At 51.0% G+C, this 17,360-nt stretch overlaps 1 protein-coding gene across 1 annotated transcript in view; it reads right to left on the reverse strand.

Moving 5' to 3' along the window:
- Positions 1–9,335: 9,335 nt before the first annotated feature.
- The window catches only part of SPMIP6 (sperm microtubule inner protein 6), a 32,914-nt gene continuing 24,889 nt past the window's right edge, over positions 9,336–17,360 (reverse strand). The window contains exons 5-7 of the mRNA XM_063295898.1: positions 16,672–16,885; positions 12,829–12,918; positions 9,336–9,494 (exon numbers count right to left, since the gene is read on the reverse strand). Of these exons, the coding sequence (XP_063151968.1) occupies positions 9,386–9,494; positions 12,829–12,918; positions 16,672–16,885 (413 nt within the window). The 3' untranslated portion in view covers positions 9,336–9,385. The remainder of the gene's footprint in view (positions 9,495–12,828; positions 12,919–16,671; positions 16,886–17,360) is intronic.

Below are 17,360 nucleotides of genomic sequence, written 5' to 3' on the forward strand. Positions count from 1 at the left end.
AATTTTATGCCTTCCTGGCTGAGAAATCTAGTACAATGTGCCTGGTGTGGCACATCCTGGGATACGCCTTTAAAGCCAGACATGGCATGGGTCCAGGTTGCCTGAGGGACCGTCTCACCCCATTACATTGACCATCCCACCCGGTCAGGCAGAGGAGGCATGTTGCGGACCCGTCCATGAAAGAATGCTGATTGACAGGTCCCAGGAAGAGAGCCTTCTCTGCCGTGGCCCCCGCCCTATGGAATACTCTTCCCCCAGGGGTGAGGCTGGCCCCCACCCTCCCGGCCTTCCTTCCGGAAAGGGGCGAAGACCTGGCTCTGCCGTCTCGCGTGGGGCAGGAGGAGGCGTCACCAACCCCGGGGGAGGTTAGCACCCTGAAGATGCTCCCGTAAATTAAGAACTTGTTAACATCTATGTCTTGGACTATACTTTTCATTTAAGAATGTTGTTTTATTGTATTTTAACAACTCTTTATTCTTGTTTTATGGTAAACCTCCCAGAGTTGCTCTTTGAGTGAGATGGGCGGTGACTAAATTTGAAATATAAATAAATAAAAAAATAAGGAATCAAAGAAGAATAGGTTGAAAATATAGATCGACATCTGTTTTGGAGGGAGAAAAGTGAGTTGCTGAGGCCAAGCTATGGGAGTGCTGGGTGAGGAACGATGTTTTTCCCAAAGGGGAAGTCTCTGCCAATAGAAAAGAATTGTTTAATAGAACATTAATGTTTTAAAATTGATAAATTTAAATTAACATAATATTGATATTGATATTCCATAGAAGAGAATTATAGAAGAGAAAGTCTCTGTGCAGTGGCTCCAGCACTGAGATCCTTCTTCTGCGCCCAGACAGTTGGCAGAGTTGGCGGCCTCAGAGCATACACAGAATGCTCCCGTCTCACTTCCATCAGTGAATCTGAGTTGCTGACTTTTTTTTTTTTTTTAACCACCTGTCATGGGCACTGGGCTTTTCTTCTACTCTGCCTCTTACAGGCCACCTCCCTTATGTTCCAGGATGACAGAAGTTCCATCTGCTGCGTATTTAAAAGTTGAGTTTAAAAATAAGGCTGGCGAAGGCTCTGCTTGTCAGAGACAGATGGCGTCTCCTTTCCCTGGCAACTGCCAGCAGGAGTGTGGGGGTGCAAGGGGTGGCAGAGTCCCCCGAGGGAGAGAAACTTTAACCAAGGGATCTGGGGCCTTAACCAAAGTCCTGCTGAATCAGATGGATGGCAAGGGGGCAGATCTTTCAGGCAAGTTCCCTTTAGAGCAGTGTTTTTCAAACTTGTCAACGTTAAGACGGGTGGACTTCAACTCCCAGAATTCCCCAGCCAGCATGCAATAGAAGTGGAGAGACCCAGTGTCAGCTCCATCCATCAACCATGGAAACGGACTAGGGCACTCTGCTAATTGCTCTCTCTCGGTGCGGTCTACCCTGCAGAGTTGTTGTGATGAAAAGAAGGATCTATCGGAACCTGCCATTCTTCCAAAAAACTCAAGGCAAGGTTTCCTTTAAGCCAATCCCAGGACTCCAAAATTAATTGCGCAGAGAAAATGTTGGAAATGTTCTTTAGTGGAGATGAAGGGACTTTTTTATATTTTGGAAAATCTCAAAGGAAAAAGACTGGGGAAGGCCATGTCATATTAAGCATGTTTTACAGTACATGCTTAGCCCATCCACCATCCTTTGGCTTCACACTTTTCTCCCTCTCTTTTGTAACCCCCCTCCCATTTCCTCTGCTTTCCTGTTTTGTACACCAGCTCTGTGTGTGTGTCTGTGTGTCTGTATTTGTTGGTGTTTATATTTTAACTTCCCTCTAAGGAGGACTAGAAATGGACACGGGACAATTAAAAGGCTATTTCCTCTCTCATTCCCTGCCTCCTCCCAGCCCTACCTGGTGTGCAAGAAGTACACAAATAATAATTAAAAATCCTAAAAAAACACAATTAGTGCTTGTAGGTCCTTATGGACAATTGGGGGCAGGTTGTAATTACACTAAATCGTGAAATTTAAAAACCATGACTGACCACTCTCGGAGAAACCTCACAACTCACCTTGGCTACAATGCAAACAATCTGACTGTGAGATCTGAATTCTTGCAAAATGCGAATGAATGGCGAAGGGCAAGGAGAAAGAGGGGGACAACATTCCAGCTTGGAAGAAGTTGAAAAGTAGCATTGGTGGCCAGAAAAGACAAGCAGCCGATGTGTCACTGAGTGTGAGATTTGATCAAATTAGCCAGCCAGGTCTGTTCGCACCATGTGGATTCAGCAGCTTGCAAAAGCACAATTGCAGCCCACACGGCAAAGCACCTTCGCGGGAGGGGTCATGCGCACGCAAGCGAAGGGAACCCAGTCATGGCTTCACGGTGTGCCTTTCCACCCTCCAGCATAGCCACATCTGCTGGCCTCTTTGCTGCCTTTAAGGTTTTCCACGCTCAGCTTCGAGGGGGTGGGGGACCCACCAGCCTGTCACTCAACCACAGCAGCCAGATAGCGGCCATTTCTTTGCAAAAGACAACCCTGCAGGGAGGGGGGGACTCCACTGACTCGGTTTCACGGTTTACACAAGCAGCTGGTTTAAATCCATCAGGTGCTGGGGGAGGCAAAGCCTGCCTTTGCTAATTGGGGTTCTGAGCTCACCTGGACCTGGGTACGCTTGTCCCACAAATCCAGCCGGGGGGGGGGGGATGAAGCATGTTCTAAAACCATGAATTGAACACTGCACATACTCTCCCGAAGGGCTTCCAGTGCCAACTGCCCTCCCCCATTGGTACAGGTCTCACTCTCCCCCACCAGAGCTTGCGTGCTCAGAGAAGCCGGCTGGATCCTGGAAGGTCTGGAAGAGCCACACCCGTTAAATCAAGGAGAGTAATTGAAGCCTGCGAAGCATCTTCTCTTTGCTTGTTCCTGCAGCCCCTCAACAATTACAGAGCGGGGGGGGGGGAATGGCAGGTGGGCAGATTAAAAGGTGTCTCAACCACCCAGCCCAGCTATTAAAAAACATTACAGTCATTGAGCACTTCGGACACCTAATTAGGTTGAGACGAGAGTCTGAAGGGAACGGCGCACAATCAAGTGTGTGTTCACTCCCACGGGACATGCTTCATGGTGGACCATGCCTACTTGGGAGGAGGGCTGGGACGGAGCCATCCCTCGCTCCAAATGTCTGGGAATCCTGGAATCTGGACTGCTGCCGTCTCAGGAAGGCCGGGCGGCTGGGGCAATCCATCCCCTGAACCGCTTTCAGAGAGATGGCACACTGGGATTATCAGTGCAACTTTAGGGAAACTTACTTGGACTCAGAGCTGCCATAACACCTTGCCTTTTCTGGTGGCCACAATACACAGGGAATCCCCTGAGCTTTCCTCGTTCGAATAAACAGGAGCTGGGAAAGGGATGGCCGCAGCCATCGCCCGAGTCTTCCTGCTGGACCAGCCTTTCTCAACCTCTTGACCCTGGAGGAACCCTTGAAATATTTTTCAGGCCTCGGGGAACCCCTGCCTGTTCAGGCCAGAAGTTACAAAATGACTGTGTTTGTTTCATGGGTAGGCCTGTCGATATGCATTAACAGTGTTCCTAAACTAAGATAAAGAATGAAACTTACCTCTTTAGTGTGAAGTTGCCTGAATTTGAAATAATTTTTTAAATAAATCGTGATCTCCCAGGGAACCCCTAGGGACCTCCCGCGTGACCCTCGGGTGCCACGGAACCCTGGCTGAGAAACCCCGTGCTGGACAGATAATCTCTTGGGGATTCTGCGGGAACTAGGAAGGGATGCCTAATCCTGGTCTAGCCCTCACGGCTCGTCATTAGCCTTCACCCTGTCTGAGCAGAGTTCAGAATAATTTTGTCTCCAGCCCCTACAATCAGTTTTTTGTTTTGGCTTTTTGATGGGACAATAAGGCCCACTTCAATCTTTCCCTAGGGGTAGCTATTTCTCTCCGGCAAAATTGTGGGGTGTATCCAGTGTTCTGTATGAGGAACAGACACCGCTGCTGGAAGATTCAGTTCCGCCCTTTCCTTGTAATCTTCCAAATCTGTGCTCGAGGACAGGAATTAAATGTTGGGGCTGGGCTGCAAGAAAAGGGGAAGAACCCTTGTCTTGCATGAAGAAAAGACATCTGGTGCAAGACAAGCTTTAAGCCTTTTTTTTAATGGAAGTACTATAATCACAAGGCAAGATAATCACAAGGCAAGCACAACAGGAGCTACACAACCCTGCAAACCCAACAGGCCTTTCGTACTGCCCATTTTGCCCCATGTTTCAGGCCACCTGCTGACTTGCCATTCTATATAAAAGATACCCCATGACTGAATAACCTTCGGCTGCCTTTGGCTACACGTATGGCCAGTTACGAAATCACATCCTCTGTGATTGCACAGTCAGCCGGACCTGAAACAAAGCAAGCTGGCTGGATTCACACAAACCAAGCCACAACCAATCTAACCCAGATTAATACTAACCAAGTTGAGCAAGTTGTGGGAATGCATGGACTGGGCCTTTCACAGACCTGGTTCATTGTGTGGTGGAAACATGGTTACAGCATTTCCTTTTTCCTTTCCTTAGAGCAGGGTTTCTCAACCTTAGCAACTTTAAGACATGTGGACTTCGAATCCCAGAATTCCCCAGCCAGCAAGCTTGCTGGCTGGTGAATTCTGGGATTCGAAGTCCACAAGTCTTAAAGTTGCTAAGGTTGAGAAACCCTGCCTTAGGGAAACTGAGGTTATCCAGAAAGATTCTGCGTGACCGTCTGGGCATGATGCTACAATGCTATATACCGGAGCTGCTACTCACAGCCTGCTTTTTGGGATTGCACCCCACGGGGCCTTCCAGAGGAACCCCATTTCTCTACAAATTTAGTTTGGGCCATTTCCAGAAACCTGTCCTCTGGAACACTGAAAGGTTCTTCTGCGCATTGCACTTAAGTTCAGAAGGAGCCACAATGCCCCATGCTGTCCCTCAAGCCAAACAGCCCCTTCCCCGCCACCCAGCCAGGCAGGCAAGAACTGGGAGGCGGTGGCACAGGGCGTCTGCTTGGAAGAGGGGCATTTCCGTATCAAGCAGGGAGGGGGGCGGATAAATGCCAGCAGGCCTGCTCCTTTTCCCTGGCCCGTCAGGCCAGAGATGGGCAGTGGGTCTGGCAGCGGTGGGCATTTTCTTCTCCCCATTTTCTTTCTCCCTCTGAATCAAACCGCTGGGGCTGAAAAGACCCAGCAGACCCCCCGCCGACTGCACCCGGTGTTCCCCTACAGCTCCCCAGCAGAGATCACGGTTTCCCCTTGTAAACCCAGTTCCGGAGCGGAACCGAAGCCGCTTCTCGGCCGGCGCGCCGATCCCCCCAGCCAGCTCGGCCGGCAGGAGCGGGGAGATCCGCTTTCCCTGCCCGAGGGAAGGCCGGACCCAGCCCCGGGCCCCCAGGGAAGGGCGAGGCCGAGGGGCGGCCGGCCGGCCGACCGGCCGGCCAAGCGAGGCGGACCAGCGCGCGGATCGCCCCAGCCAGCGGGGCCGGCGCTGCGGTCCCGCGCGCGGGCGGGGGGAGCGGGCGGGGCGGGGCCGCCGGGCGGGCGGGCTCCTTCCGCGGAGTTTGCCCCCGTCCCGCGGCAGCGCCGGGGCAGCTCCCGGCGAGGGGACGCGGCCAGCCGCTCCGCCCCGGGCTGCAGGTTCGGCGCAGCGAGAAGCGGCGCGCAACGGCGATCCACCCGGAGGATCTCTCCGCGGCCCCCGCCCAGCCGCCCGAACGGGGGGGAGCCGGCTCCCGGCTGAGTTTCGGAAGCGGAGCAACTTTCCCAGCGGCGCCCCCCGCCCCGGCCCCTCCGCCCCCCGCCCCGGCTCGGAACTTCCCGGGCGGCGGGAGCGCTCCGGACCCGCCCGGCGGCGCCCGTCCAGCGCAGCGCAGCGCCCCGCCGCCCGCCCCTGCCCCTGCCCCTGCCCCGCCGCCCTCTCCCGGCGGCGGCGGCGGCGGGCGCTCACCTGGTCCGGGCGCGGGGCTGCTGGCGGGCGGGGCGGCAGGTGCGCGGGGCGGCGTGTTTACGCCCGGCCGGAGCAGCGGCGGCGGCGGCGGCGGCGGCGGGCCCAGGCGGGGCGGGGGCGGCGGCGGGCGGGGCGGCAGCAGCGGGACCCTCCCCAGGGTCGCCCGCAGTCGCCGCTCTCCCGACGCGGGCGGCGGCGGCGGCGGCGGCATCGGGGTCTCCGCGGCGCTGCTGGCGGGGCCGCCCTTCAGGTGCGAGAGGCGCGGGGGGAGGGGGAGGGAAGAGGACTCTGGGAGTTGTAGTTTGCGGACGGGGAGCTGCCCGAGGCGCTCCGGGGCGCCGCGGCTCGGCGGCTCTGGGCTTCCCGGCAGCCTGGCCGCGGCGGGCGGGGACCGGGCTCTCCCCGGGCTGCGCGCTGCAGGCGCGGCGCTTCCCGAGCAGAGGCAGTCTACCTGAGGGAGGGGCAGGGGAGGGCTTACCCACCCAGCCTCCGAGCGCCCCGCCCCGCCCCGCCCCGCCAGGCGCCCCCGCCCCCGGGTGGGCGCCCCCGAAGGCTCTGCGCGAAAGAGCAGCCGGGGGCGAGGCGCCCTTCCCGGCCTCCCGAAGGGCTGGGCTGGGGGCACCGCCGCAGGCGGCTCCGCTCCCGCGTCCCGCCGGATCTGGGTTCGGACAGAGCTGGCCTGACGCGGTCCCGCGTCCCGCGCGGTCTGAACTCCGCTTGCGAGGGGTTCAGGGTATTCCGAGACCCCGGAAAACGGAGTAATCCCGTCCCCGGGCGAACGATCCACTTGGTCTTTTTTTCCTGGGCCGAGTTGACACGAGCTCCGCGACGGGTGGCCCAGTGTCGTCTGGCCGGTGCTTGAACTGTTCCCAGGACCCGCTTTGCACGTTGCGAAGTGGGCAAAGGAAATGGCCCTGTTGCTTCCGGGGAGAGTCTACAGATTGCGCCTCCGCGGCCACGCAACATGAGAAACACGCAGGAGGCAAAATGCCATCAGCCCTAAAGCCTGTTGTTTGACAATACTTGCTGGCTGCCCCATTCTGGGAAGACCTCAGCTGATTTGTGGCATGAAGCAATTTAGAAAAAAAGAACAAAACCAGTAGCCAAAGACCAATGAATAACAGACAGTGATTGCCCAGAATAAATCAGACATGCAGGAACAATATAGCTTTAAGTGGCTTGTGGAACAGGCCAAGTATGCCTTGGGGGGGCAGCCTCTTCCAAAGCATGGGGGCCACCACAGAGAAGACCTGTTGCCTTCCCACATCCCATCATCTCATAAGAGGGGGGCTCTTAACAAGGCCTCTCTAGACCAGGGTTTCTCAACCTCAGCAACTTCAAGATGGGTGGACTTCCACTCCCAGAATTCCCCAGCCAGCCTTGCTAGGAAAACTTAGGAAAAGTTTCTCAGCGCTAAAGTCTGGGCCATGAACTGGGAAAGTGGAATATCAGCGGGGCAGCTTCTACCCTACGAGGTTCCTCAGCTGCTTTTCATAAACAAGAAACCGTTGCATTAAAACACACACCCACAAAACGGGGGGCCTGGCAAACGTCCATGCGGCTGAAGATTTATTTATTTACTTATTTATTTACACTTGTGGTTTGGTGTTTCCCACAAACTGGTTCTGGGGGCTGAGGACTGCCTCATTACTAGGTTAGCAAACACGACTCTTTCAACCGGGATTTGGAATCAGGAAGGGTCTTTGTACTAGGATGTAGGTGGGTGCTGCTGAGGATCTTGTTAGGGTGATTTTATAGCATTGTGGAGGAGGAAAGGGTAATGGAATGTGAGAATGACCATGGTAGACGAGGAGGAGGTGGTGGTGGTGGAGGAAAAGATGCTGCCTAGGGAACGATTTCGTAAAAGAGGGAGGAATCCGCAGTGGGCAGAGAAAGAACTTTAGAAAGGACCCGCCCTTACTGGTTAGGTGGTAAACTTGCAAGATCCTGTTAATGTAGCCTAACAGTAAAGTAGAGGTAGCTCATCTGGTCGTGTTTCCTGTCTGGTCTACCTGGGAGGGCTGACAGCCAGATGTGTTAGTGTACAGCAGCCAAAAATCAGAAGGCAAAGCTTATAAAATGTGGTAGAGAAGGCGTTAGACACCTTCTGATTTACAGCAATGTTGTTTATAATACCATATGCATTGTAAGAATTATTATATACCAATTTTATACACCGTTTAGATGTTGGTTTTGATTGAAGCCTAAAAGCACTTGCAATAATAAATAGGGAAGTAAGTAAGTAAATAAGTAAATAAGTCACTCTCTCTCAGCCCTAGGAAGGTGGCAATGGCAAACATTTTATTTTATTTTATTACTAATAATATTTTTATTTTATTTTATTATTTTATTCGTCATCCCTGCGGAGTTAAGACCAGCCCCCAACTTAATACTCTTCCAAAAGGCCCTGAGGACCTTTTTGCCAGTGGGCCTGGGGATCCTAGATCGATGTGGAGCCCATCAAGTGGTTTGTCTGAATGCATTGTTGTCACCAGAGGGGTGGGAGTGTAGTGGGTTTTGTATTTTAGGGTTGTTTTTTTTTCTGTAATCTGCCTGGAGTCGCCATGGGTGGCCATATAAATTTCAATCAATCAATCCAAAAAACCTTGCCAAGAAAACTGCAGGGACCAGTTGGCAGGAATCAACACTGACTCTGAGGCATGCAAAAAAAAAGTACATAAAAATACTGCTATAGTGACCAGGAGCTGTTGAATGTGCATGTGTGCGCATGTGTGTGTGTGTGCGCACACACACGTGTGCAGTGCTCTCTTTTTATAATCCTGTTGGATCATTAATGACCTGAGGGAGGTTTGACAGTGACACCCATTGCACAGACCATCACACAGGTAATCCACAAGCAAGCTTTTTCCCCCACGCCCCCCACTGGGTCCTCTGAAACGCCCTTCCTTCCATGCCGTGTTTTTAACAACCTTTGGACCAGCCCATTTCCCCCTTCCCCTGATAGGGCATGTTGTATTGTTTTTATCAATGTGCATTAAGTGGATTTTTTTAAAATCAGTACTGAAATTGCAGTCATTTTATGACGTCTTATCATGCCTCATGTTGTGTTTGTCTATGGCTTATTTTAAAGATAGGAGGGTTTTTAAAGGAAAAAAATAACGGTGAAAACAACAGAGCCCCGCAATTCATTTTTCCAACCATCTCTGCGCCTTAAAAACGGGGATTAAGTGGTGTTCTGGGCTCAGATACACAAGATTCCATTTAGCCTTCATCCTGTTTTGCAAGATGCGAAGGCCAGCTTTGCTGCTGGGGGGGAGGAGACGGCCCACCTTGCTAGAAAAAGGCAGGTTTCTTTGGCTGCTGGGACTTTTTGCGGGGGAAAGGAGAATTCAATTTAGCCCGTGGCATAGTTCATCACCAGTGGCACTTTTTAATGGCAGTCTCTCTTGACTCTCTTAATACCAACATGGCGGAGGGGGATAAGATTCTGAAACAAATTCAGGATGAATTATATAGCTGTCCCTCTCTGGCCCTCCAGTTATCTTAAAATGGCTCGTGTCCCACCTGCAAGGAGAGAGAGAGAGTTAGCACATGCAGCAAAACCCACCAGGGCTGTATTTCCAAATACCCATCATGCCAAAAGGTCTCCCAGCTCCCACTCCTAAGCCACCTACTCCCACTGTTCCCCTGCTGGTGGCTGGGAATGTTAGGATTGGCGATCCAAGCAGACGGGTGGGGGCACAGTTAGGGAAGGCTGCCCCTAGTCCTGCAAGACACCCTTATTCCCCCGTGTAGAAAGGATGCTAGGAACTCATTTGCAAAGGTTAGTCATCAGGCTAAAGGAGGAAAGGGGGCTGACCCCACAGGTATGGTTTCCGCAGCAGGAATGTTTGGCTGGAGAAAAGTGGAAATCAGTCCGTGAAGGGCCTGGCATTAGTGGTTCCACCCACAGATTTCCTCACCTTTCTATTTTAATTTTAAGGACAAGCTTGTAGTACTCATGGCTTTGCAGTGAAAGTGGGTGAGCGGTGAAGAGCATACGGCAGGAGTGAGAGGATCTGGTGGGGAAGGGGGTCTTCCTCTGCAAATCAGGGTTGGGGTTAATTCCAGAGCTGATTTCCCATGTACCGCCTGTCCCATCTTCCTGGGTTTTCCAGCTTTACCCACCCCAGCTTTGAGAACACTCCACTTACTTCCTTTGGCCAGAGTATTTCAGACAGCAGCTCAATTTCATAAACCTGTAAGAGACTGGCGTCTATGGGGATGGGATCTGGATTTCTCTAGAGCGTTTCTTGAATGTGTTGCTTTTGGCACCGCATCTGAATGGCCGTGTTCTGCTGGCTTATTATGCTAATATGTTCTGGGAACTCAAAGCCTGGCCCAGGATGAGGTGGGGGCCAATGTCAAAGCACCCTCCCATCTGACCATTATCCAGACTTGCATGGCTTCAGGAAAGTTACGACATTGCATGTCTGGTCTAAGTTTCCAGCCAACATATCTTGATTGCTTTTCCTGCTGCTGAAAAGTGACAGCTATTTTGGGAACCCCTGGCTGTTTTTGCACAGCCTGCATAAAATAGTTGGTGGGGTGGGGGGAAATGGGACAGGGGAGCCTGCAATATGACCTCCAAAACTTTAATGGATTGACTCTGCCAATTAATCTAGAGGAAGTTAAATTTATCCCCCCTACAGACCCAGTCTTGTGTGGAGTTAAACTAACTCCTTCTGTGTTGTCCTCCCAGAATCAAGATGAAGCCCTAGAGAGGCCTGGAGAAAAAAGTGGGGCCACTCTAGGAACTTCCAGTTGTTTTTCTCAATAGTTTTCAGCCTCTTCCTGCAGGGGGGTGGGAGAGGGTGGGAGCTCCTGAAGATTGTATTTTTATTCCTCCTCGGGAAAATGAAGTTTTTAAAAGGAGGGGTGTGACTGTGTTTGCACAGCACTCTTAAACTGGTTCTTGAATGAACCCATTTCTTGTGTTTGCACTATACACGTAAGCTGAAAAAATGGGCTAGAGCACATTCTTACATGAATACCCCCTCTGCCCCCCACCCCAAGGCTAACACTTTATTTTACATGTTGTGGAAATGCAGCCACTAGATCTTTTATCAACCCGATTCAGTGTGCACTGTGAGCCCATCCCAACCTTATGATTTATATTCTCTTACTCCCCATTGACTGGATAAAGATACTTCCCTTTAGTTAACAAAAGCCTTTGGATTTGTGGAATTTCTGGAGATGCCATTAAGTTAGGAAGCCTGCCATGACATTGGAAAGGAAGCATCCCCATTCCCAAGGGAATGTAGGAACACTTCCTGAGTTTCCACTTTGGTCCAGGTGACCAACTGCAGGAACTCACAAAGGGAGAAATTCTGTATCACCAGTAGGGAAATCAGGAAGCCTTGGGGATTTGCAGTAGATTTCTAATTGTTAACAACAATTAACACTTTTAAATTATGTGGCTTTGGAGGGAAACATTTTTATCTGAAAGAGCTTCTCCGTGAACCCTATAACTTTGGGGTCTTCCTATACTCACAGCTTGTACTAGAAGGGCAGGTAGAGACCATGGCCAGGAGGGCGGTGCTTTGCCCAGCTTCATTGGAGGCACCAAATGCAGCCTTACCTGGGACAGGGGCACTCAAGATGGTAATTCGTGCCCTTGTCGCCCTAGTTTGATTACTGTAATTCGTCTTACATGGGGCTGGCCTTGAAGACTATCCAGGAACTTCACCGGGTGGAATATGCACAATATACTGTGGGATTATGGGACAGTCTTGGTATTCCCATGTAACATTTCCACCATGGGAGCTCCATGGGCTATCAATATGTTTCTGAGTGTAATTCAGGGTGCTGATGACAACCTATAAAGCCCTCCATGGCTCAGGGCCTGGGTATCTTCAAGACTTCCTATCCTGCATAGATTCTGCCAGCCCAGTTGAAGAGCACAGAGAAGATCTGATGAAGGTCCCCACTTATGGAGAGGTGCAACAGGAGGGGTCCTGAAAATGGACATTCTCTTGGGGGGGGGGCTCCCCTTCACTGGAACAGCTTGCTCCCCCTAAGGCAAGAGTGCCCCCTACTCTCATGGCCTTCTGAAAGTTTCTTAAAACATGGCTTTTTTCAGAAGGTCTTCAGAAACTGATTAACTAAGGTTACTAGTGCACCCCGATGAATGGCTTGATGGTCGTGTTATAGAAAATGTTTATGATGCTGCATTGGCATCGGACTACTGCTGCTCTTAATGCTTCGAGTCTGTTTTTAAACTGAAGCAGCTAATCAATTTTAGAAATAAATTAAAAAATGAACTCTCAGGCATGTCTATCCCAGCTATGGTTTTCATCTGGTTCTGGTTGAGGGACATCAACATTTTAGTTACTTTGGCCACCTCTGTTGGACACATACTGGCTGAGTTTTAGTTTAATTAACCCTGGCTGGACTTACACACTGCAGTAAGCCAAATCCAAACAAATCATGCTGGGGTCTTGTACTGATAGGTAATCTTAGCCGTTGGTTCGTGTCAGATGCTACCCCTGCCAGGTGGTTATACTAGGAGTCATCCTGACTTTGGCCCTCTTGAGCAAAAAAATGCAACCAATTACTACCCAGGATTTCCTTTACCCTCACTGAATTCTAAAGTGAATGAATTAGAAGGGATGTTAAAGGTCATCTAGTCCAGCCCCTTGCTCAGCGCAGGAATCTCCTACACCATTCCTGACAGGTAGTCGCCCAGCCTCCAGCAAGAGGAGACTACCAGGGTTTGTGGACCTCCACCTGCCTTGTTTTGATGAGGAGTCCCAGATACATCTCCTGGTACCCCACCCCAACTTCATTCTTACTCAAACAAAACACGTATATAGTTATAGATGGCCGTTCTCTTGCACCCAGGCTTTGGATCCCTTACTTAAGGTTCATATACGGGAAAGATGGCGGCAGGGTAGGCAGACGTGCATTGAGCATTAGCTCCCCCTGGTGGTCGTAGTATGGGAAATTCCTGGAAAAAAAGGAGAGGGGGAGGGAACCATCATTAGAAGCATCACTAGACCCTGTCCTGCATACCTCTGCTGGCTTGCATGTTAGTGATTCTTCCCATGCTGCCCCAACAGCGTGCAAGACCCAAATGGCAGGAAGAAACCATGATAATTTGGAGAAACCTGTTTGGACAGGTACGTGCGTGGTTGGATCAGTCCAAGAGCCATGGAGTCCAGGGTCCAATGGTAATCCCCCACCCCACCCCACTCGACCCCATGCAACCAAATTATGAAGCAGATATGGCCATCATCCTTTGGTCGTGCTATCTGGGAATCATGGGGGTTGAAAATCCAATACATCTGGACAGACCAGGTTGGAGAAGGCTACCTTTCACCCAAATAGCCTGAACCCTGTCCCTTCCTTCTCTTGTTCTTGCAGTTCCTTCTCCATAGAAATCTACCCCATAATGGTTATACGGGAGAAGAGGGGCAGCAACTGTAACTTGAAAAGAGATTTACTCTACAAGTTCTTGATGGCACCAGTCTAATTCGGGAAATGGCACCATCAGTCAATCTCAGGGCTTCATTTAGAATCAGGACCTTTTAAACCCTTGTGGCCACCCTTCACTAACTTGGCTGATCTGCAAAAACCTAAGCAGGGTTAGACCAAGTTACTACTTGGATGAGAGACAAAATCTGAGGGCTACGTGCTAGACCTGGAAACAAACATCAGCCTGGAAGCCTTATTGGCAAGAACGCTCCATGGGTGGTGGGTCCTTGGCGTTGTTAGGAGTTGACCTTGACTGGCGGGGTCTTCCTCTTTCCACATCAAGCACAGGGAGAGGCGGGCAAAAGAGGAAAATGGCTGAGGCAGTAACGCAGGGAATTGTGGATTTCATGGGGTAGGCGGTTCAAGTAGAAGTGTCCCCAGGTATGGCCAAAGGAGTCAAGATGGCAACCATGACGGTGTGATTGAAGCTCTACCTGGTTTTTATGTGCAATGCAGCTTCTGCGGCTTCCAAGCGTTTGCTTGGAAATCCTGAAGATGCTGCACTTTTTCCTGCCTTTCTGGATAACTGCCTCTGTAGTGACTCTAGAGTGTATTCTGCTCTCCAGAATCCTCTTTGGCTCCACTTTGGATCCACTTTCCCAAGGAGTTTGGGCTACACCAGCACCAACATCTTCTACTCATCTGTTCCCTTAATTCCAGCTCACTTTGACCAGATGCATGTTGTATGTTTGCCTTTTGCTCTACACTGTGGAAACACTTGACCTTCTATATCAGTGTTTCTCAACCTTAAGAGGTTGAGGTTGACAACTTTAAGATGGGTGGACTTCAACTCCCAGAATTCCCCAGCCACCATGGTTGGCTGGGGAATTCTGGGAATTGAAGTTCACCCATCTTATGGTTGCCAAGGTTGAGAAACACCGTTCTATAAATATGTTCTCAATGATGAATGTTTTTTCAAGGTTCTACATGCCCAGCATCCATTCTGGGTGTAGACTTGAAGCCTGACCCCCTTCGTTCACACCTTCCAGGGTAGATTCTAGTCTCAGAGCTGGTTTTCAGGCAAAGTGCTAGTTCTAACTGTGACCTGGATAAGAAGACCAGGCTGGCTCAGCATGCCAGAATGGGGGAATCAGTGTTTGGGGCACCCAAACAGCTGAATGGTAGGGATGCCAACCAGCCTCTGCTGAAAAAGGTCTCCAGAGGCCCTCAACGTCCTTGGCATCTCAGAGAATCCTGCTTGTGAGACAGTGCACATGTGCTGATGTTTCACTAGCTGTACCGTGCACATCTTTGAAGTGGATCTGAAACTGCACTTGGCAACAACAGGGCCGCATTATGACTTTGGTGGGCCCTATGCGCTTTTGTCTTTGTGGGCCCCCTCCCTCTATAAAAAACATAGCATTGAAAATTACATTTCATATGATATTCAATATTATTTGCCTGTTGATAAATGTCTATGTGCCTCTGATCATTTGGTGGACATATTTCTTTGCGTGGCCGGAGGGGGACATTCTTCAAATGTGGCCTTTGTGATGGAGGTTCAGCCACAGCTGACAGTCCTAGGTTTTTAAATCTCACATTCCTTCCATGTTGTTTAATTCTGCATTCTAGGGAATGTCCAGTTTGTCCTAGAGAACTGTCCCCAGGGGTGACTGCAGGGGGTGACAGAAAAATCAAGATGGTGGCCATGATCATGGTACTTAGTTTGAGAGATACCTCCTTATTTGAGGGAATGGGTGTTGCTGAATCTTGTCTGCTCTCCCAAAACGTAATTACAGGATGACTTTTCTCATTCTTTCAGGCCCCCCGGAGATACCTAATCCTTTTATGACCATTCGGTTATTTCCTTCCTCTACTCCCATCCTTCCTCCATTTAGAAAGGCACGATACAGACTTTGTGACTGATTTGCCAGCTGCCTCAGTTAACTTATCAGCTCTCAAATGTATACTTCTAAGTTAATTTTTTAACTTCACCTACATGTTTAAAGTTAAGACGGATTGCTCTGCACATCAGGAGGACCGGTTAAACACAGAGAGTGCCAAGAGGTTTCTCTTGCGTTTGTGAAAGAATTAACGTTTTTATTTTTAAGTTCCCATTGGCATGGAGACTTTTCCCCAATGCTAAATGCTAGTGAGTGTGTGTGTGTGTCTGCACACGGATGTGGATGTGTGTATGGAGGAGAGAGAGATGATCACATTGTACAGCATGTTTCTCAGTCTTAGCAACTTCAAAAAGGTATGGACTTCAGCTCCCAAAATTTCCCAGCCAATGCTGGCTGGGGAATTTTGGGAGTTGAAGTCCACACATCTTGAAGTTGCTAAGATTGAGAAGCACTATTGTATCAGGTTCCTGCTGGGGAAGACAGCTGAAGTCTCTTCTCCCCAAGCATTATCATCCTAATGAAATCCCCCGCCCACTTAATCTTTTATTAAAAGCGTACGTGGTTGCTGTTTAGCAATTAAAGTGATTTGACGCAGCTGGTCTCCCCTAGACCCACCCCTGAAGCCCTTGCGTCCATGTGGACTTCCTCCGCAAAACGCTGGATGCTTCAATTGGCATTTGGAGACGGAACCCTTTGCCAAGTCCCATTTTGCGGAGTTTGCTTATGAAGCAGTTTATGAGATCCAGACCAATGCATTTCTCCCTTCCTCCTCCTCCTCCTCCTCCCACCCTCTGCAGCAACCCTCAAGTGCAGCCCAGATCAGAAGAAGCTCTCATCCTTGGGACGTGGCTCTTCCCCTCCTTCCATCCACGGAAGAACAGTGCTGACCTCCGCTGTTGTTGAGGTCTTTTCAGGTGGTTGGAAGCGTAACTCTGAAGAAGGAGGGGCTGAAGGGCCGGTGCTGTGGACCCTTAGCAGGACACCCTGGGAAGCCACCAAACGGGTGGCTCTCCAACTTGGGGCCTCCACAGAAAGGGCTCCCTGAAGCTAGGGCTCTCCATGCCGAAGAGGAGGAATCCCTTCCCCTGGTTTTACTCTCACCCCAGGGTGGGATCCTCTTTCCCTGGATTGCAAGCAGGGAACGCATCGCCTTCTTGGGGCCAGGAGGAGCTGGCAGAACCTGGGAGCAGATCTGGCACATCCCCGGGGATGTTCGGCCGGGGGGAGGTGTCCAACACCCTTTAATCCCTCCTGCCTGCCCCCTGTCCCCAGGAGACATGTCACTGGCGTGCCCAACGGGTCTGTCCGAGCCCCTGAGCCCACCCCATGAGACTCCAGGAGGAGGCGGAGGGAGAGGGGCTGCAGAACCAAACCCTCCGAACCTTACAATCTTCTCTACTAGCTGGCTGATCTGCCTCTCGTTGGTGGGGGCGCCGTCCACGTAGTAATCCATCCCGCGCAGGCAGTAATGGCGTCCGGTGCAGGGGCTGTAGTACCCTTGGTAGGGCATCCTGCCCGGGATAGGGTAGTGATGCCGGACATACGGGAGCTGTTTCCGAGACAAGCTGTTCAACATGTTAACCACGACTTCCCGTTCTGAAGAAAAGGAGTGGGTGGGGTGAGAGGGAGAGGGGCTGAGGCCTTCCCAACCATGCGTTCTCCATCGTTCTCTGCTGGGTTGAGAGCACACCTCTCACCCTAACCCAGACAGCAGGGGAACCCTATAAAATCTGGGAGATACAGTCCCGTCCCAACTTGTCTTTGGGGGGATAACCAAAGACCTGCCTCACCATAGGCAGGGCTGCTTCTCCAGAGACAGGATTCCTCAAGGATGACCTGCTGGAGAAGGTCCATTGACCAGCGTTGAGAAGGAATGCTGGACTGCGTGAAGCTCTGGGCCAGCCGTGACTAGCAAAGTTGCTGCATTTTCCCCTGTTCTTCATACTTTAGCCCCACAAATGTCCCCGCAGGAATAGCTTAGTATAAAAAAAGGGTAAACCTGATGCTTTGGGGGGGGTCTTTCTCCAAAAAGGGGTCACCAATGTTAAAAGAGAGGCAAACTACACATTAT

Source organism: Candoia aspera, chromosome 2 (genome assembly GCF_035149785.1).
Source record: "Candoia aspera isolate rCanAsp1 chromosome 2, rCanAsp1.hap2, whole genome shotgun sequence".
Classification (NCBI taxonomy): Eukaryota; Metazoa; Chordata; class Lepidosauria; order Squamata; family Boidae; genus Candoia; species Candoia aspera.